The following is a 21,963-nucleotide window of genomic DNA, read 5'->3' as shown; positions in this document are numbered from 1 at the left end:
GTGTTTGTGAAGCCTTGACTCGTTACGTATTGCTCGAGGCCTCGACGCTGGTGGTCCACAAGGACTTGCAGACTGGTGCCAGCGGAATCAGATTCTGTCCCCTGCTCTTCAAAAAGTCAAACTCCAATGGACATTCAGTGGAAATGCTAAAGTACGGAGTGTGATCCAGTACGAATATAGTCTTGTGATTCGCGGGATACATTTTCTCGCATTTTTCACTTACGAGCTGTAGACAAGAAAATGTACGTTCTCTTAAAGAATAGATCTCATTCCTGGCATTCTGCTTTCCAACATTTTGAGGTTAAATCTAATACGAAAGTTGATATTCACAACAATAAAGCCTCGTCTACAATGAGTCGTTGGTCGTAAGAAAGCCAACCAATCACACTTAAATTTCGAGAAGAATAATCGAATATGATTGGTTTCTTACGACAACGCGACTCGTTCTATCTTTGTTCAACTTTCAATGAGTAACAAAGATAGAATGACGCTGTTAGCGCTAATAGTGTCTCCCCGAACGCGCCCATTGTAGACGAGGCTTAAATCAACTTATTAAATTCATTTGATATATTTTATCAAATTATTCCTATATTATCTCGAATAAAATTATCTTTTTTACATAAACGAAAAATTAAAAAAATATATAAATTGTACATAAGTAATACATACGTGTGACATTCCGGACACTCTCTTCCGATATATCAATCAATCAAGTGTAAATTTAAATCTCGCACTCGTACGCAATTTATATACACGTGTTGCTTTAATCCACGTAAATATTATTTTTATATTCGACCGCTTAAAAATTATTTTGTTTGAAATTAAATGCAACCAATTTTTTATAATAGGCTTTTTTTCATATTTACATTCATTTTGTTTAAAAATAACAGCTATTTTGATCATGCAGTCGTTCGCGTGTAGACATATGGCGTATCTAACAATCTAACTTCCCTTTCAACTGTGATCTCCTAGTGGCATCGTACAACGTAAGGCTTGTTACATTTTTATTTAATTTTTTTTGTATTTTCCGTACAGAAACTTACGCAAATTAGATTCCTTATAAATATGAGCCTGTCTAAAATTCGATTACAAATAAAATTGAATGGGATGACTATTTTTAGTGGCCGGTTTGTAAAATGTATATGTGACTACACGTGGCATGTTTCGTAATTTTTGAATTATGTTTTATGTGTAAATTATGTTATCTAGGATTTATTTTTTTGAGTATACGTTTTCGAAAAACGAAAACAATTAATTATCAAACGATTTTTATGTGAATATTTTTGTAATTAAAATGTAATGGATTGAGATATATTGCTTGATTTTGAGGTTATGTATAACCATTTCATCGGCGCATTTTCGGGATAGTAATAGTTTTATTTGTTATATTAATTTCCATTGAATTTTATATTATTTATAATTTTATTTTATTTCGTATATAAATTTAATTACATGTTAGATTATAACTCTACGAATTATAAAATTAATCTTTTTATAGACTTGTAGAATTTTTTTATATAGACTTTAGGATTGGAGTATAAGAGTCAATTTCGTTTATTAAAAACAAACCTTTATTTCAGGTTGATTCGTAATTCAATCACAACGTTAAAATGTCAGGAGGTTTAGACGTATTAGCCCTCAAAGAGGACGATGTTACCAAGATGTTGGCTGCTGGTACCCACTTGGGTGCTGAAAACGTCAACTTCCAGATGGAACAGTACGTCTACAAGAAGAGAGTTGACGGTAAGTTATTCATGTGTTTAAAAATTACATTTAAATACTTTACATTATAATTTTTCATTACCAATTATAGATTAGAATATAATCACAATTTTGACTGAGAAGGAGTTAAAATTTTAAACTGAGAGATTTTTTACAATAAAAGATTAACTTCTGAAATGATATTCATAAAATGACAAATAAACAGTGTAAATTTCCAAACAGATATAGAATACCTAAACTCTACATACATAACATTATAGACAAATTGCCAAAAATTTAAATAGCGTAAAAGTTACATTCTTTGTTATTGTTTGCCATTTTCAATGATATAACAGTTGACTTTTTTCCATTATCATTAAATCAGTTCATTGTTAAACATCTTAATATTTAAATAACCATTTGTAAAACATTTACGGACCAATATGTAAGTGACACCATAATACAGTGCTTCTTTTAAAGTTTTTTAATAATTAGTGAAATTGTGAGTTGATTTTTACTTTTTTAATACAGGTTCTCATCCTTTTATTTTTCATTTGACAAATCAACATTTGTCACTTCTTGGCTTATCAACCAAAGGAAGAACACATCAACTTATCTAATTTAAGTTCTTCCCTATTTTTAAGCTAACGACTACTTAATGTTTTTTGAAAATTTTCGAAATATTTATATGACTCTTTGCGTCTTTACTTATTGACACGTTATGTATAATTGTATTGTTTAAAAGTCTTTTTATTTTCTTATTAGATTTGTATTATTTGTGCTGAAGAAGATCATAAAGTTGACGAAACGTACATGTTATTTTAATAGACGAATTCGTTACATAAAATAGATACTTGCGCACTATTTAAAGCGTTTTGCTCTTACTCGACAATTTTTTGAGTTAATTTTATTAAATCCGATTATAATTTGTATCATTGTATATTTCTATAAATGTAGGTGCTGGTGTAAATGTCATCAATCTACGCCACACCTGGGAGAAGCTACTGCTCGCAGCTCGTGCTATCGTTGCTATCGAGCATCCTAGCGAGGTTTTCGTCATCAGTTGTCGTCATTCGGGTCAAAGAGCTGTGCTGAAGTTTGCAGCCCATACTGGCGCTACTCCCATCGCTGGACGATTCACTCCTGGCGCATTTACCAATCAGATTCAGGTAAAAAAATATAGCGAATGATTAAACGGTTCATTTATTTTTACATTGGATTGAAAATAGATTAGCAATGATGAAACATTTCTGTTCCAGAATCGATATTTGTTGGTTTTTTTGGCTTAATCTTTTCTGATTTCTTACAATATTGTCACATATTTCGAGAAAATTGGTCAAGCGCAATCTCAATGATTCTGACTTTCTTTTAGGCTGCCTTCCGTGAACCGCGTCTGCTGATTGTCACGGATCCATCCACCGACCATCAACCCATCACTGAAGCCAGTTATGTGAATATCCCTGTCATCGCTTTCTGCAATACCGATTCGCCGCTGCGCTTCGTAGACATTGCGATCCCGTGCAATACCAAGAGCTTACATACCGTTGGTCTGATGTGGTGGCTGCTCGCTAGGGAAGTACTTCGGTTGAGAGGATCTATCCCGCGCGAAACAAAGTGGGATGTGGTGGTCGACCTCTTCTTCTACAGGGATCCTGAAGAGGTTTGTGCAATTTTACCTCCTTCCTTTTCTTTCCATTTTTTAATTTATTTTTCAAATTTATTGTAGTGATGAGAAACAATTAAAAAATCCAGAAATAGGTCTCTGTTGGTTTTTTGGCTTAATCTTTTCTGATGGAAGATTAAAAGAAAAAAGTTTCTCACTGTATTTGTCGGATCACGGTAGCTAGACGCGCGAAATTTTCTTCTTTTCAGGCAGAAAAGGAGGAGCAAGCTGCGAAAGAGATTGCGCCGGCAAAGGAATTTACGGGTCCGGTGGAGCCTCCTGCCACTACGGAACCCGGCTGGGTGAACGAGGTCGAGTCGACCACTGTGGCAACCGAGAATTGGGCCGACGACGTAGCACCTCCAGCGGCCGCTGCTATTCCTCCGGCAGCTGGCCCCGCGCAGCCATTCCAAACAACTGGCGACTGGGCCGCGCAGGTAAAACATTGCGGATATCTATTTTTTCCACTTATTAAATTTATGCTTTTATAACGTTTCTGCTATTTGCAATAAAGTCGATGTTTCTATTAATATATGTTTGTATATATGTATGTGTGTATATACATATATCAAAACACTGAATATATGAAAAAATTTACATATATTCCATAGTTTCATTAGATTTATTGTATATAATTATATTAAATACACGATAAAATGATTTATCAATTGGTGTTACTTGTGTAGCCTCCAGAAGAATGGTCAACACCTGTAGCAACCGCCGCAACTCAAAGCTGGGGAGGTGCGAGCAGCGAAAAATGGTAATCTTGCTGACATCTTGAGAACAATGTATACTTTGTACATGTAACAGGACTCATTGAAACAATCTTATTTCTTGTTTTCTTCTTTTATCTCGTCCTAGACCTGCATCTATTCGCAAATTTTTTGATGTTTAAATATGAGATTATTATAATTTCGAAAGAGTTATTTTATTATTAAAATGTGTTTTGTGTCTGATTAAAACTTGATTTTTTTTTTTTTTAAGAAAGTGTTATAAAACAGTTAAAAAACTTCAAATCTACGTGTAATATACTTTCTTACAAATTTTAACTATGCATTTCATACATATGTATATCATTTTTTTTAAATTATACATATGTACATGTATACAATGGTATTAAATATAAAAAAAATTTGCAATTCCTATGAAATATATATTCTCATAATAGATCTAAACATGAAACAAGATATTTTTGATAATGAAGGTGAAATTTTTTTTATGTAACAAATTGATATATAAAACTAATTTGATCATTATGCATATAAAAGTATATACAGCATTATAACAATTCAAAATAAACATAGGTTCAGGAATGATTTGTTGACATCAATGAAAAGTATTAATTTTTTAAGAGACTCATATTTTCCTCCAAAATAGAAGACTCCAGAAATTATATCTAAATTAATGTAAATGCACGCAATAATTTTTTCTAAATAATATACATTTTATAAGGTTTAATTTTTGCAAAACATTCTTCATCTAAACATGTAATTATAATATTCTTTATTGATATCGTCAAAAATATTATTTATTGATAGATTATTAAAAAAATATACATATATATTTTTCCTTTAATCAAATTGCATTACAAATTGTCAAATTACTCTGCAGAGGAAATATATAAATTTTATAAATGTAACTTAAAGTTTATAAGTTGCATATGTTAACTAACATAATATCTATGTACCTCTCTTTGGATACAATTCTTATATCACAAGAAAAAAAAGAAAAAAAAAAAAAAAAATGGAATAGCACTCTTGGGAATTATATTATTTCCACATTAGTATTCTTAAAAATTAGTATTATCACATTAGACGCCTGAAAAAGCCTTATTGTCTACTAGCAATGAGGGTGTAGCATGTGTCGTAAAAGTTCCTTGCTATTTATTAAATTATGATTAATGTTTTCATACATCATTCACGTTCGATAGTATGATTGGAAAGATATCAAACATTTTATTATCTAATCAAATATATATATATATATATATATTTAAAATTATTATTTAATATTACTTATATATATTATTATATTATATCCCATCCAATATTTTAGATTTATGAACTCAATTATCAAAAGAATTTAGAGATTGGGAATTTAAAATAAATTAAATATACGAGTATATTGTAACAAAAAAATTTTTTAAATAAAAAAATGCTTGATATAATTTACCAATTTATACTATCGACATGTTACATATGAAAAAATTAATTCATAATTCATATTTGATTATCTGAAGGAATTAGAAAAGTTAAGGATTATTTATAAAGTTGAGTTTGAATAAAATGTAATAACTGAAAATGACAAATTCTGTCTATATTTTATCTTTTCTAACTTTATTATTGTTCTTTTATAAATCATCATTTTTAATGAGAAAAGTTTTATAAACGTAATGCTTCAATTCTCTTTTGAATCTTCAGATAATCACAAATTAAAAAATGTTATACCCGTAAATAATCTGAGATACAATATGTCAATAAAAAAAATAATGTATCTATAATATAGATACATATAAAACTAAAAAGGATAAAATAATAATAATAATGTAAAATAATAATAAACATAAGAGATTATAAAAAATATAAAGTGTTTTGCAGTTGTGAGTGTGGCGCTCGATGAATATGTCTACTTACAAGGAACGCCAGTTTGTGAGCGTAGTGACAAGGTGCCGGTACTCTAACAGTGTTCGAACAATTAAAATACATATGGGTCAATTTGTATGACATACGTTGCATCTTGTCCGCACCTATATCGAGACTGTCGTCGATTATGCTGTACGAGGTAGGTGTTATCGTACCTTGTTGTATTTGTTGTGATACGATAAAGAAATCGTACTTTATCGGACTTGTGATAACATCGTCGACCACCGTGCCTGAAGGTGGATTCGCGTTGTTGAAGAAAAATCGCGTATTCAATCGTTTCGTCACGATTATAAACGCCATTTTGTACTTTTTAACCCCGTACAACGCCGTTAGAGATTCTTTTATTTGTTTGAGTTCGCGATCCTTCACTTCCTCTACCTGACCCTCGCCAACGCCGTCGCGATAAATTACGAAAAACGACGGTAACGTTCCATTAATCTTATGGTATGCTTGCACGGCCCTACAAATATTTTGAGAAAGATCATTTGACAATTCGTCACCGTTTGAATGCGCGCTCACTGCACTGTAGTATTTCGTCATACGTTTATCTAGGGTCGCTACTATAGCACCTGCAATATGAAAGATCAATGTTTAGAGAGATCAGTAAATTCTAATGTACATAATATTAGTTACGAAGAAAGATTGCCTTTATTTCTTTTGATGGGTAATATTTTTCCATCAATTCTAAATATCGAAAAATAGGTGGCGAAATCATATTAAGATGACAAAAATGTAAAATTTAAGAGTTAATCTAACAATAAATAAATTAAGTCAAGAAATCATAACAAATAATAAGTAAGTAAACAGAGATTTAATTTTGAAACTGCAATTTCCCGCACAATCTTGACTTTCACGAAAAATTCTAAAACTCGAAAAACTTACCGAAAGCTTTGGATTTCACAGTTGTATCGTGACAAACATCAAATCCAATGATCATCAACCCGTCCATCGGAATATCCACGCTCCATGGTGCTCCGCCTAACTTACAGTTCATCTGTATCGCTATTTTCGTAGCGATAGACATAATGTTCCTATGCGTCATAATTTTTATCGTACAAACTTGCGATGGTACAGGTCTATCTACACAGCATTTCTTCTTAATTGCAGAGTAACGATCGCTGCGATTGTTCGATACCACACAAAATACCAATTGCGGTGTACTTTTGCTTAGAATTCTTTCTAAGGTGTCACTATATGTATTTGGTCTATCGTCACGAATAGTGCGTATCTCTGGTTGGTCCACATAAAACGATATTCCTTTAGATACTTTTATTAAAAGCTCTATAAATTTCTGAAATAAAATATTATAAACTAAGATAAGGACTCGACTTCCGTTATGTATATTTGTATATATTTAATGTAACATATGTTTTAATTTAAATTCGCAATATTGCTTAATATTTATCATTTAAAAAAGATCAATAATTTTTCGTAGTTTTTTTGTTTTAAATTACATATTCGTAGCAAGAATAATAGTAACTCACTGGTCTTTTTGGAACAAGCGTTCCTTCATCTTGAACTTTGTCAGTAAGGTGCTTCCAGCAAGCAATACAATGCGTCGTTCTATCTTTGTTGTTCATTAGAGTTGAAAAGAAGATAGAATGACACATTTTGTAGCCTGTGTTGCTTGCTGGAACATCTGAGGATCAGTATTAAGCATCATCCTCTCTGTCTTATTAACATGCTATACTTATATTTTTATGGCATACGCAGCTGCAAGTAACACGTGAAAAACAAAGATGGCAATGCTTAAAATATACTATTTCTTTTGCCACAAAGTCATTGTGCAGAAACAAAGGTAACGCTCATTCCAGTAAGTAGATACTTTTATAAGTAATAACGATGCTATCACAGTACTAGCAATATGTAATAATAATATATGCTATATAAAAAGAATAAAGATAATAAAAGTGTTAAAAAATATTGTGAAAATTATAATGGTTTCAAGAATAAAAAGAAATATGAATATAAAAACAATGTATACAAATAGTATTTTACAATTATTTTTCAAAATTAAGATAATTTTCTACATAAATGCATAAATTAATGAGAAAAAGAGAGAGGAACATAAAAATACATAATAGCATAAGTAATATAATGTGAATGAAAATATGTAATATAGAGTGTAATATGTACATAGGTATTACAAGTAAAAATTTTATTACCTTGCTAATATGTTCATCTCTTTCCGAAATTATGAAAGTCCAATTACGCAATTGTGAAGCAACTAAACATTGTTTAGTGCGCATTTGTGTCGACCAATCACCCTTATCAGTTATGATAGTACTTGTGGGATTGTTTCCACCAAAATAAAGTTTCTCAGGGAATAGCTGACGCGCGGGTATATTAAGTAATCTATTATCTAATTCCAAGTTCCACTCGGAAAGTTCCTTTACAATATCATGCGTTTTGAGAAGTCTGTTATTGAAGTTCATCAATTTCTCAATACGCGCTCTTGGATCAAGACGAGTGTATGTAGCCATGCTCGACATAAGCCTGAAATTTTCTCTCATGGAATCCGTTAAACCTGTAAATTATAATATGAAAGAATTTGTAATTAGAATTAAATCGATAAATGGTAGATTTTTGTAAACATTTATAACAAAAAAGCAACATCACTGCCATTAAATCTAAAGATAAGATAGATAATAAGATAAGGTAGCAAATATAAATAATATAAACATATTTCGGAAAAGTTGATAATATAATTGCAATAACGCACCCGTCGCGCGACAGAGTTCGGGTACTAAATAAACTTGATCTGCTTCTTCAGCTTGTCGACTTCTTGTTTTCGATTTAGTTACAAGCAAGGGTTGTTTATCATTTTTTATGTTTAGTCCATATTTGGTTTTATAATATTCTTTATATGTTGTTTTTGTGCCATCTTTCAATGCGAATGTACTCAAAGGAGTTGTTTTAAAGTCCACATCGTTGATACGATATGTATTGTTATTATAGTGAGTAAGAACTACTGTACCAATTACAGTGTTAGAGAAATCTTCCTGCACACACAATTTTAATAAAATAGTCAAATAACAATAAAGAAAAAATAAAATTAAAAAAAAAGCAACAATAAAGAAAAGATAAATATTTAATACAAAATTTTTCATTAAATCTTCTTTAAATATGAACAAAAAAAGTATGAGACTTATTTTTGTATAAAAATTTATAGAAAAGTTTATATAGAATAGATTTTTATATAGAATAAAATCTAACTTACTATGTATCGGTCCGGATTGTCTCGAAAACAGGCATTTAAGATATCCAACAAAGTATCTAATCGCATAACTTTATTTGTTATCTCAGCGCACATTAATATATCGCGTTCGTGTTGACGAATAGACGTCACATATCCTGGCCACAATTCCAAATTATAGTCCCGCAAGATAATCTGCGTTTAAGTAATTACATTGTGAACACTGATTATTTCTCCGAACGTTAAATAAAATCTTAATTGCATCTGAAGTTATACTCACTTTACTTGCAGGATCAAAATAATTGCGGCCGACCAATTTTAATTGCAGAAATTCGAAACATTTTCTCATAATAATATTAAAGAATTGGAGAAAATGCACATCTCCCACCAGTATATCACCAACGAGGCGGACATTGATTGTTATATGTTGTTCATCTGATTTTCGAGTTGATGTAAATGTCATTTGCTAAATAATGTTTCGATTACTTGTTTATAAAAATGTTTAAGAAAAAAATTTTAAATGACATTCTGAAAATGCATATTAAACATCTGTGTATCACTTACATCAGGCAATCGTTTACTTGTGTACATTACACTACCATCAAAGATGTAAGGCTCAATACTATTTTTATGCAGTTTCAGTAAAGCCTTACGCACAAACGTGCGATCCTCTTGGGGTGCAAAATTGACGTGATACTGATGAATGGCCCAATCGGTGGACTTAATTAACTTGAAGTAATTTGTTTGTAACCTTATTGCCTGGCCAGAAGTACCTAAAGTGTTGAAATAAAAAAAAAAAAAAAAAAAAAAAAAATGTAACTTTTAAGGTAAAAACAAAAATAATATCATTGATAGTACAGAATATTCCAAGAGTTTAATGTACTTGAAAGAAATAATGTTGAAAAATTTGCAGAAAACTACAGAAAAATTTTAATATGTGAAATAAAAAAAAAGAAAAAAAAAAAAAATATATATATATATATATATAATTACCAATAATTTTCTATAAAGACTAAAAAACAAATAACAGTAATAGAGTTAAGAAGCGAGGAGGAGATATAAAGAATTATGAATATAGATCATATTTAGCATTTTATAAATTAAATAATTTATTAACTATTTCTTACCCATTTTGCTTTTAAATGAACTCGGTTTTGTGAAAATATCCAGGGGTAAATTTCTCTTGCCACGGGTTGCTCCTCTTCCACTTACAACAGGTACAGGAGCTCCTCCTACTGCACCAGCATCTCCACTACCATCAGCTACAAAGATATTAATGTCAATATCACATTTAACATTAAAAAAAGAACAAGTTTAAACGATTTTTCGAATAACGATTCAAAAACTTCTTAAAAATTTTAATTATACTAATTATGTTATTTCAATAATATTAATAAAATTATCTGAAACTGTAATATTCAGAGAACGACATATGCCACACGTTAGAAAACAGTACATATGTATATTTTGCATCAAATTGGACTTGTGCGCAATATGTACAGATCAATTTTACACTTATGCAACTCTTATATATGATAGTGCATTTATAAATTTCATGTCCAAAAAGAATCATGTTGAGTGTCTGAGAATTTATTATATGACTAATGTAAAGCTTAATATATTACACATTTGTATTGCAGATCTAAAAACAATAATGCAATAAAACTAACCAGGTTGAATTGTCATTCGTTCTAGGCCTCTGCCTATCTGTCCAACTGTTGCATCACCTTTCTCACCAATGTGCTTTTGACCACGTCCACCAGTACTCTGTCACAAGAGTTACTTCTATTACTAATTGCAATAAATACAATGCTATTCCTAGTGAATGTAATCAGAATATCAATGCAGTTTGTTAAGTAGAAAGCCAAGCTCACAGCAAGGTACTGCAAAATTTTGGTCAATTAATTATCAGTAGTATTAATGCAAGTATATAAAAAAAAAAAAAATTTAAATTATACAAACAAATTTTAAATGCTTTCCAATAAAAAGCATATAACTGCAAATGTTATTTGATTTCAATACTAACCTTAGTCAAGTTATTTTAAATCTGTCCTGCTTTGTACAAAGAATGAAAGAAAATACATTACATATCATGCAGAATACAATTCTCTAAATTAATAACAAATAAATATTTTTATATTAGCAAGAGAGATAAACTTATAAAACAATATTTTTCCCATCAATAAAGTATGAAGTAAGATATAAATAAGACAAAAATAAAGTATTAATTATAAATAGTCAAAGATATAATGTCTCTATTATTGTTATACAATTAGAATTATCAACAGCTTTATACAAGAATTAAATATAAAACTGGCAATCTATCTATGTAAATATAATATATTGTAAGAGTTATTATAACTTTACATAGGAAAATATTATGTTGTATATCTTCAGTATAAGTCTCTTCATTGCTATAACTTCAAAATTCCATTCTTGTATAATTGTATGCTAACATTTGATAATAGAATATATTACTTACTGCAGAGGTTTGCCCTGGTCTGCGGACAGCTCCACTGCTCGATGATGGTTGAGCATGAGGAAGTTGCTGTTCCTGCTGCGAACTTCCTGTACGATGAATTGCTCGCCCACGACCTCCTCTTCCTCTCTGAGACATTTTTCTCTAGATTTCTAAAATATTGAAAAGAAATTAATAAGTAATACTGACAAAAAAAGATGTAATAAACAAAAATTTATAAAATACATATAGAATATATATATAATTTTTATATAATTAGATAAAGATCTATATATAATATAAAAGATCAATAACATGAAATATTTAATAATATATTGTATTCTCTTGCAAATATATTACTCAATATAGAATACATATTTAAAATCCATTAAAATTAAAATACATTTAAATACAATATATTTAAATAAAATTAATATACATTTAAAATATATTAAAATTTACATGAAACTCTCTCTCTCTCTCTCTAATCTTTCTCTTTCTAAATATATATTATATAGTAAAGTAAAAATTTTACCGGATACGCTCACGTATTGAACACATTGTTTTTAATTCTGACATTTTAACATTGAAGAAGTTATGATCAGAAAGAGTGTGTTTGCGTGTTCAGACTTGTCCGAACACATATAACACATGTAAACACTAAACACATCGTGACAAAGGTAGTGGTGTAAAGAATTCAAAAAAGAATTGAGCAAAAAAAGATATTTCGTCGTATATTGCGACGAGGAAAATCGTATTACATAGGGACAAGCTTTCAACTCGAGCCACTAAAGCTTTTATTACAAAACGAAAGAACAGTTGGGCGTCATAAAATTATATAGGTATTGCATTCAGAGAATATTCGGGGTTCATAGGGAAATTGTGGTTCCCTGATTTAAAAAAGTTTCTCCGATCGTTTGCGGCTGCGTCTTATATAGTGTATTATCTTTTTTTTTTGTCTCCTTTTTTTCTCTAAAGTTATGCCGCCATGCGGCGAAATATAAACAAGACCGAAAGATAAAACAACGCGAAATCGTAACACTGAAATAATCAATAAGTAAAGAATTCGAATTAAAAATAAGATCCTTCACGACGCGAGATCCTCTTTTTTTTTAATCTTGGAAAATTCCATTCCGATCGATTTTTAAATGTATGTATCTGAATGTATAATAGGATAACAAAGACCCTTCCGAATAATATAAAATAGCTTTTCGCTGCTCCTTTCAATTGTATATTCTGCTATTTTCCCTTTTTTTCATTTCGATTACTGAATGTATAATTGTTTAATTTTTAATTCAGACAATTGAAAAGAAAATTATGTCTACGTATATCGAGATTAATTGTAAAAGAAAAATAAAATCGAGTCTCGAAAATTTTTAATATAAAAAATATTTCCAAAGAATATTTTTCTACACAGATTATTATATCTTTTTTTGTGTCACTTTCCTTATCTGTTATCTATGTGCTCTTTCAAGTAGTGGTAGGATTTTTTTTCGGAAGTAATATGATCCATCTCTCCTTACACATTGCTTAAGAATTGAACACGTTCTTCCAAGAATTTTGCAGAGACGTAAATGCTGATCCCAGCTTTTCTAACACTTTTGTTTGCCATTTCATTAGAATTTATCATTTAAATCAGTTAATGAATAATCCGATCAACTAAAGATTAAATACACGCACTCATATTGTTTCAATAAAATGATATCTCGCATTTAGGAAAATATTTCGCGTCATTAAAGATTGAATCATATTTTAGAAAAAAATAGTTTTGTATATAGAGAAAGAAAAAAAAAGAGAATATAAATCGAATAAATCTTAATTTTTAATCTTCTCAGTATTTTTTCTTTTCACATACCTTGTTTCAAACAAGATCGAAAATCAATCTTCCTTCGATCAACGAACCGACTCCAATGCGTATCAACAGTTGAATCAGTACCCGGCACCGGCAGCTGGAAGCTGGAAGGCACAAGGCATTAACTTAGACAGGGAGGGCAAAGGGGCAAGATACAAGAAACAAAGCTTCACCCTGATTGGTCGATGCCTCGCGATCACGTGATCAACAGCTAACGAGACGCAACACTGGATATATGTGCTTTTTAAAAAGCGCGGGCTTCGTCGCGATAATTGTTAAAAACGTAACGTCGGACTGATTTTTCTCAAATTACGGAACACGGTGGTTTTACGGTAATAAATTTGAATCGATCGAATATAATATGCGATGAGAAAAAACAGGAGGGACTATATATAATCGCGATAATTCAATAAAAAGCAGTATCTCAAGCGACCAATAAGCGTTCAGCTTGAATTACATCGACACACGCTTCATAGTTTTTTTTTTTTTTTTTTTTTTTTTTTTTTGTAGCTATGAGAGCGCCAACATGTGTCCTAAGAAAAATGTTTTATTGCGCGTTATAGATTATTGTACATGTATTTTTTCTTTTAATTAATATTCTTATTGAATTATCATGGCTTTAATAAAAAGCATCGTGTACAAATTACATGAAAATGGTAGTGCGATTTATAAATATTTACAAATGAACTGTTTTCCTTCAATCTTCTAAAAAATAATAAGAGACAGAAAACTACTTTGCTTGGACAATCATGTGATTTTCTCCTTGGAAAGCATCACACGATCGTTCCTCTGATTGGTAAGTCAAATAATCCAATATTTGTAACGCCAATAGGATGCAGATCTAGTCAGGTGATCGAGGTACTCTCATCTTATCGTTATTCATTATCTATGACGTAAGCTGATGCACGGCTATTGTCATTTACGGTTATACGGCTCTACATGTGTTTTACATATTTGATATTTACGTCAGCATTATTCTTCATATTTCACGATATCTCTCTTTCAATAGTTTACGAAAGTTATTATATCAGAAGAGTGGAAAAAATCTTGGAATATTCTCAGTCTTCGTGAAAGTTTATCGAATTAATACGAGATGAGAAACGATCGCGAGCTGCGTCGGTTGATAATTTGTTTTACAACTGTCAACCTTCAGTAAACGTATGTGAGGAAGGATCAAAGGTATTGCGATATCTGATATCAGTGTTTATGGCATACATCAAACAAATAAGCAAGTGTAACAACCATTTGTGATCTTTGTTCATTTGGTTAGTGTATATCTATTTTGATATTATAAATTTATAAATAGATATACATATATAATATATATATATATATATATATTATATATATATATAATATTATTTAAATATATAATTTACACAAATTTTGAAGGGGTAGGGGAGATATCCATGATGAATGAGAACGAAACTGCAGAGAGACAACTTACATGCGACATGCGTCCCAATCCTTCAAACAAGACGTTGTTTTATGCTGTGTATGTGCCACTTGAATATAGAGACTGGTCGGAAGACAGTGAAGAAGGTAATTAATACAGCATTGGTCTATTAATTATAATTTTAGAGTGACTTTTTTTTAAATCTAAATATTTGTTTCGAAAAAACAAAGTTTATTGTACTATTTTGCATTATACAATTTTAATTATTAATATTATTATTAGTATTATATTAATTATATATAACACATGTATATTAATATGTATATTATAGTAATTAATTATTGTATTAAATGTTATTTTCTCTCTTCTTTGCAGAAGTCTTTCATATTTATCTAGAGATGCAGGCTGCTTTACAAGTAATACAAACTTACAAAAAAGGTCGTTTAAAAATCTTTAAGAATCATTCTGATGCTGTTGCATATGTGAGAACTGGATATGAACAACCTTGTAGCAATTCTACAGTTTTACCTACTCCTGTAGCACAAGAAAAATCTAATAATTTTAAAGCACCAGAAACAAAGGAACTTCAGGCCTTTAAAAGATTAATTAAGAATGGGGATTTGGAACTTGTGAAGAAAACTGTATGGGAAAATCCGAGATATCTAATTAGCAGTGGGGATACACCTGAAATTTTACAGGCAAATATATTTACAATTATATTTTTAAAAATTGTTTAACTAGATATGTTTATTGAAACCAATTTATATTTACAACTTATATAATTTTATGTCAAAATTATTAACATTTATATAGTAAATCTTATATATTTTCTTATAGGAAACAACTCTGTTATGTTTTAGATGGGTTCTCGCTATAATGCTCTGCATATAGCAGCGAATAAAAACAGGCCAGAGATGTGTGAATTTATATTGAATACTGTTGGAGATCCTAAGTTTATGCAATGGCATTATGGAGAAGATGAATGTAAAAAAATGTATTTCAACCCTGCACAGATTATGCAGGATTTATATTTAAATACACCTGACAAAGGGCTTAATGAGACTCCATTGCATTTTGCTGTTAAATACGGTTATAAAGACGTAGTTCGGGTTCTCGTCTCCTATTCTCAATGCATTAAAACTTTACCAAACAAGTACAACCAGCTACCTGTAGATGTATGTATGAAATTATTTATTTGTTTGATGCTCTATACACACATTTGTGTGTAGTTGTGTATGTATATAATAATAATAATTTGATTTTAGATAATATGCAGCAGAAGGCACCAAGAAGATGAGAATTTAAAGTATGAGATATGTATGCTACTAGAAGATCAATTTTATGTACCTGTATTAAGAGCAGAAGGCAATGCATGTCCACCTAGCATTGGAGAACCGTTTTCACCAACTAGTCCACTTGCAAGTGTAAATATATATCATTATTAGGATCTGAAAAAAATTACATATTGTCAATTTTATAATAAACGTGAAAAACAATGTTTTATACCAATTTTTTATTATCATAACATTTAATTTCATTATATATGTTTTATATCTTGATGTGTCATACATTATATACTTTTATACTATATATTTTTATATTTTTTATTTTCAGAGTTTGAATAGAGATCCTATTAGCCCACGTGTAGAAGTAAAAGCGTTTGCAGGTCCAATGACTAAGTCGCAAGCAGTAGAGTTCCGAAAAAAATGGAAGACACCACCACGTGTTACCCTTAAAAAGGGACAAGGCGATGCATTCAGTAACAGTCCTAGTTTAGCTTTGAGGCTGCAAGATACAGAAAAAGGATTAGAGCGTGTTGGAAGGTATGCATATATAAATTGATATTACTTACAATATATATATGTGAAAAATATTCTTTTGAAAAACTTTATATAAATTATACTTAGAATATAATTTATTTTAACAATTGATGTAATTTTTGCATTATTTAATGATATTCTCTTTTGAATGCATATAAATATAAAAAGTCTCTTCCCTCTCTTTCTCTTTAAATCTTATTATAAAAAAATTATAATACATAAATTGTTCTTTCTAATGTTTTAAAAATATTTTTTATATATAAATAGAGACCTTGCGGAGGAATGTCAAGTGCCTTGGAAAGAATATTGGCCATTCTTAAAAGATTTCGTTGATTTCCGCAAAGATGAAGGATTGATGAAACTCGAAAAGTACTTGGAGCAAAGATTTATAGAGGAGCAGAGACTTAGAGAAAATAAGGAACCGTTACTTTACTCTATGGTATAAAGATGCATTAAGTAACTTTTTTTTTATACTTTCAATGTTTATACAATCAATTTTTTCAACGTTTTTGTCCTTCAGAAAAATCAGACTAATAAAGTTGATAATATACTGACACATAAGTCAGCAAATTGCCAAAAAATGCCAGAAAACATAATTGATAACGAAGTAGAAGGTTTATGTGATAAATTGCGCTTATGCTCATTAGTTACTGAAGCTGATGAAATCGAAGATGACACAGGTATTGTTCATTTCATATTTTTTGTGATATAATATTGTATTACATGTATCTCATTATTAAATTAGTTTTATTATAATAAACTAATACTCACCATTTTTAATTTTCATTTTATAGATAACTTGGATTTTTTCACACCTCCATCTTCACCAGAACCTACTGAAGATGATTCTGATGATGACATGCAGACTGCTGAAGAAGGTTCTGTAATATTTATCGAAGGGTAAACAACTATTTTTCATTGTTAATGTAAGAATATATTGCGTTTAAACAACATTTTTTGTATATCAATAATATTTTTCAGATCTTCACCAACAAAATTAGATCATGCTGTCTACAACGCAATTTTGTCCACAATTTGTTCTGATATGTATCCTTATATTTATCATTGGCGGCATGATATGCAACTAGCTATGAAACGTGATCCATATAGGTATATATTAAACATCTATAAATTTTAATTTATGTATTCTTTAATTTTAAATTTATTAATATAAATTTTAAATTTATTATTAATAATGATAAAATAGCTCGCGTTTTATATTAATTCTTCTCTAACTTGCAGATTTAATAATATCAAATTGCTCAGGAAAAAATTATTCGCAAACAATTAAACATAAAAAAAAAGGAATTACATCGACAATCTGGACTGCTGAACTTTGGATTAGCATCGGCTTCTTCCTAGAATATAATCCTGCATAACATAAGGAAGAAAATTAGTTCACTGTTACAGCTAATTAATGTAATTAACCAGTTTTAACTATATTAAGGACATTCATAAACTGTATAAATCTTTTTTTATATAATACTGTTGCATAAACAAACTTTACAGTGTAGATAAAAGTTAAGAGAAAAAGGATATATATTTTGAGATGTTTTTACAAAAGACTTGTAACTTGAAAATTTTCGCTATGAAATTTTAAAAACTCAGCATATACTTGTTTTTGTAGTTACAATAAACGCTCATTATTAACAAATATGTTTACCAATTTTCATGTGAATTTCTCTTTGTTGTATCTTACAATCGAAAATACATATTACTCTTGTTTTTCATCATTACTAATTTGTGTATTTGTTATTAATAATCTTTATTATACATAATATAATATTACATACTTTATTTTTAACAGAACATTAATGAATTTTCCTTTTTGTTAATATCGCTTCATAATCACGACGCATGTATTATTATTTCATTTTTTTATCATATTTCTTTTTATTTATTATAATAATTCATATCTTTAGTGTCTAATAGCTCCTTCAATTTAATTAAGCGTTAATGGGAGTGGGCGGTGTCTGCTTTAATTGCAAGATAATTGAGCGCATCCGAGAGACGTCCTTGGAAGTACGGGACGATTTTGGATTAAATTCACAAAGTTTGGCGATGCGTTCCCATTCAGTGCCAGGTTCAACCTCATCTGCCTCTGCAACGAATTGCTTCTCCGCATTCCTATTTGTGAAAGAATGTGCATCAAATCAATGCCAAATCACATATCGTGTCAGTTAGTAACATAATGAAACAAAAAATTAAATGATATGTATATTTTATTCATATATTTCAGTTCACTTTGAAAAAAAAAGAAAAATTTATATTGTACTTAAATAATATACTTAAATGATGTAACAAATGTAACATGTACATGAAGATATTGGACTCAATCTAAATTATTTTTCACAGTCCTTTATAACATTCATAATATTTAATTAAGCCGATAACTAATTTTTTTCTTGCTCAGTTTATGAACATACAATTCCTAGTATGAGATGACAAACATTCAAGGATTAACAAGTACATTTAGGACTAATTTCATCAACATTATTTTGGCTTTAAGTGAGACAAATATATGTCTGTCCTTATTCATTTAGAAAGAAAGATAAATATAGACACATGTTTAAGTCTCACTTAAATCCAAAATAATGTTGGTGCAATCGGGCCTTAAATATATATCAATCAATATATGCACATTACAAGTATTGTAAAAGCAAAGATAATCTTGAGAATAATTTCATCAAGCAATGTTGTTCAGCGCAATCTTATAACATTTTAAGAAGCAATATCGCACTAATTGAAAACGAAAAAAAAGAGATAATTGTGCTTTTGTGTTCTTAATTCACATTCTGAACAATCAGTGTCGGAGTTCTCAAAGTTGTGAAAGCAAATTGTGTTACAATGCATAAATCATGATGCAATGCATGTTTTCATGCAGATAAAGATATTTTAACTTACTTGGCCGCCTCCCTAAGAAGCGAAATAAAAATAACACATAATTATATACATATTCAAAACTTTAAGTTATTTATAATTATATTAAATTATTTAGTAGTAAAATGTATGTTACATTTTTAATCATTTTTTTTACCAATTTTTTAAATTATTATTATTATAGATAAAAACTTTCTTGCTATATAATTATATGGTTTGTGATATGTGCTAACAGTCAATAATGAACATATTTGATGTTTAGTTTTAGTTTGCCAATGTTTCACGAAATAAACCTATATGTATATATGTATTCTAAGGAAATAGAAGCTAAAAAGAAATAAAAGATTTAGTAAAATTACCTGTTAGTAGTTTTCGTTTTATTAATAGCTTCTGCATGATGTTTATACCATTCTTCTAACTCTTTTTTTGCGGCTTCTCTCCATTCTTCCTTTTTCTTCTCCTCTTCTGCATCTGAAAATTTCCATTAATGCTACTCATATCATCCTCACAAAATAATCATAACATAAGTATTTTGATGTTTTATATTTTGATTTTACCTTTCTCCTCAAGACGTGCTTTCTGTTCTTCCCTCCATTTTTTTATCTTTTCGGGTTCTTCTTTGGCTGGTGCAATTACAGGTGCAGGTTCTATATATATATATATATATATGTATATATGTATAAAAATTCAACTGTTAAATTCTCTTTAAGGTGCAATTTAAAAATATTTTTATACCTGTTAGTGTCGATGGTATTTGTGTTTCTGTTGATTGACCAATGGTATCCACAATTTCAAAACTGCCTTCAGCATCACCACCTGGGCCAACTTTTAAATTGCCAAATTTCCCAGACAGATCATCTATGAGACATTATTTATATTTGAGTTTGCATATACATAAATAAATAGTATGTTCTGATATCTAATCAAATTTTATATATATTTTGTACTGTGTACAAATGAATGAAAAAAATTTCTTCAGCAGCATTGTTTTTTTATATACATCAAGTCTTATTTACCATCAGTTTGACCTGCTGCTGCTGCTGCAGCCAAAGTCACAGCCATTGGTGTAATCTCATCTTCTAAACCAGCCAATTGGTCCTGTTCCCTCGCTAGGAACTCTGCTGCTGGATCTACTTCTGGCTCATTAACAAAATTGTCGCCAAATGCGTCCATTATCTAAAAGAGATTGAGCAAAATTAGGTGTTATGATCTAAATAGAAATTGGAAATATTTTTATCAGTATATTAAAGATAGATCTTTATATCTTAACAGAAATTAGTAGTATTATACATTTCTTTTCATAAATTGTACATAAAGTATATACATTTTATCGCAAATTAATTTTTATTCAACAACATAATCAGAGATAATATAATAGACAATAGTCGTTAAAACCACAAAAGATATATTAGCACAAGCTACATTTTTTTAAAATCTATAATCAGTTAGGATGTTAAAACTTATAATAAAAAATAAAATAGATAATACAAATGTAATATATATATATATATATATATGGAGAAATTAAAATATATCTCTTTCGAAAAAAAGTTAAACGTCAGCGAGTTTGACATTTAAGGTTAAGCAAACCTTGCGCTAATCTTTAACCAAATATATCACTTATTCGTTCGAAAAAGCATGTTCCACTTACAGGGCACTTACTTGCACCTCGTAAGAGTACGATTCTCGTCCAGAAAAAAGTATGGAAAGTTATGGAATGTACATACGATTCTTCGTTATCCAAATGAAGGAATGAAACACCTCCGATCTCCGATATCGCCGATTTAGTCTTTCTCTCTCTTTCGCTCTCTCGTCTCTCGTTCTTTCTTTGGTGAACGTCAATTGTAGATCGTATATATATATATATATATATGTATGTCAAATCAGTATCAATACGCGTATGACGCACGCACACGTATGTGTATATAATGTGACATATATTAACAAAGAGGTCGCTACGAATGCATGGCCAACTTCATAGTAAACCAAAAAGAATGAAATTATATTTCGCCCTTGATTTGTCAAATAAGAAAAATATGTATTTTTATATTAATGCCTGTATTTATTTAAATCTTTTTTACTTTATTTTATAATATTAATTATCTAAAGCGTTTTTGTTGGAAATGTTTTTATATATGAATTGTTGAAGGAAAGAAATTTTTTTATATAAAATCAGTTTCAATTTAATTGTAAAATGTAGAATGTAAAAATAGAGTTTAATAAAAAAAAAAATTAATACATTAAATTTTGATAATATATGAAACAAATTTGACAGATCTTTGCGCGAAAAAGATTTTCTTTTATTGTTAATAATACCATTTTGGCCAATTTGAACATTAAATTAACTAGTCTGGA

General features: G+C 29.6%; 4 protein-coding genes across 10 annotated transcripts; 2 read left to right on the top strand and 2 right to left on the bottom strand.

Moving 5' to 3' along the window:
* Nucleotides 1–898: 898 nt before the first annotated feature.
* Sta (stubarista 40S ribosomal protein SA) lies at nt 899–4,194 on the top strand. Its single transcript, XM_072890122.1, has 6 exons — nt 899–986; nt 1,581–1,743; nt 2,659–2,870; nt 3,074–3,361; nt 3,574–3,801; nt 4,051–4,194. The coding sequence occupies exons 2-6, from the start codon at nt 1,611–1,613 to the stop codon at nt 4,126–4,128; spliced, it is 939 nt and encodes a 312-aa protein (XP_072746223.1). The 5' UTR covers nt 899–986; nt 1,581–1,610; the 3' UTR covers nt 4,129–4,194.
* Nucleotides 4,195–5,733: 1,539 nt separating this feature from the next.
* Nucleotides 5,734–13,650, bottom strand: LOC140664707 (piwi-like protein Siwi). Of its 2 annotated transcripts, none has more exons than XM_072890119.1 (11): nt 13,516–13,650; nt 11,685–11,833; nt 10,873–10,969; nt 10,330–10,464; nt 9,767–9,975; nt 9,483–9,668; nt 9,227–9,397; nt 8,729–9,008; nt 8,172–8,533; nt 6,889–7,297; nt 5,734–6,575 (listed from the first exon to the last, which is right to left on the bottom strand). In XM_072890119.1, exons 2-11 carry the CDS (start codon nt 11,817–11,819, stop codon nt 5,935–5,937), a joined length of 2,625 nt encoding a protein of 874 aa, XP_072746220.1. In that variant the 5' UTR covers nt 11,820–11,833; nt 13,516–13,650; the 3' UTR covers nt 5,734–5,934. The 2 variants fall into 2 exon arrangements, with proteins under 2 accessions (XP_072746220.1, XP_072746221.1); XM_072890120.1 differs by lacking the exon at nt 13,516–13,650 and adding an exon at nt 12,196–12,336.
* Nucleotides 13,651–14,398: 748 nt separating this feature from the next.
* Ankle2 (ankyrin repeat and LEM domain-containing protein 2) lies at nt 14,399–18,382 on the top strand. 3 transcript variants are annotated; one of them, XM_072890493.1, is made up of 11 exons: nt 14,399–14,777; nt 14,905–15,054; nt 15,284–15,606; nt 15,769–16,083; nt 16,174–16,326; nt 16,523–16,731; nt 16,996–17,167; nt 17,249–17,408; nt 17,523–17,628; nt 17,710–17,838; nt 17,971–18,382. In XM_072890493.1, the coding sequence occupies exons 2-11, from the start codon at nt 14,922–14,924 to the stop codon at nt 18,017–18,019; spliced, it is 1,749 nt and encodes a 582-aa protein (XP_072746594.1). In that variant the 5' UTR covers nt 14,399–14,777; nt 14,905–14,921; the 3' UTR covers nt 18,020–18,382. The 3 variants fall into 3 exon arrangements, with proteins under 3 accessions (XP_072746594.1, XP_072746593.1, XP_072746592.1); XM_072890492.1 differs by having other exon boundaries at nt 14,401–14,691; nt 16,174–16,332; XM_072890491.1 differs by having other exon boundaries at nt 14,402–14,777; nt 16,174–16,332.
* Nucleotides 18,383–18,554: 172 nt separating this feature from the next.
* Nucleotides 18,555–21,442, bottom strand: Clc (clathrin light chain). Of its 4 annotated transcripts, none has more exons than XM_072890497.1 (7): nt 21,336–21,442; nt 20,625–20,784; nt 20,344–20,466; nt 20,166–20,255; nt 19,968–20,079; nt 19,633–19,644; nt 18,555–18,855 (listed from the first exon to the last, which is right to left on the bottom strand). In XM_072890497.1, exons 2-7 carry the CDS (start codon nt 20,779–20,781, stop codon nt 18,675–18,677), a joined length of 675 nt encoding a protein of 224 aa, XP_072746598.1. In that variant the 5' UTR covers nt 20,782–20,784; nt 21,336–21,442; the 3' UTR covers nt 18,555–18,674. The 4 variants fall into 4 exon arrangements, with proteins under 4 accessions (XP_072746598.1, XP_072746596.1, XP_072746597.1 ...); XM_072890495.1 differs by having other exon boundaries at nt 21,260–21,414; XM_072890496.1 differs by having other exon boundaries at nt 21,271–21,413.
* Between the last annotated feature and the right edge of the window lie 521 nt (nt 21,443–21,963).

The sequence above is a fragment of the Anoplolepis gracilipes genome, chromosome 4, assembly GCF_047496725.1.
Source record: "Anoplolepis gracilipes chromosome 4, ASM4749672v1, whole genome shotgun sequence".
NCBI lineage: Eukaryota > Metazoa > Arthropoda > Insecta > Hymenoptera > Formicidae > Anoplolepis > Anoplolepis gracilipes.
Note: the sequence above shows the minus strand (reverse complement) of the source record. Positions and strands in the feature narration are given on the sequence as shown.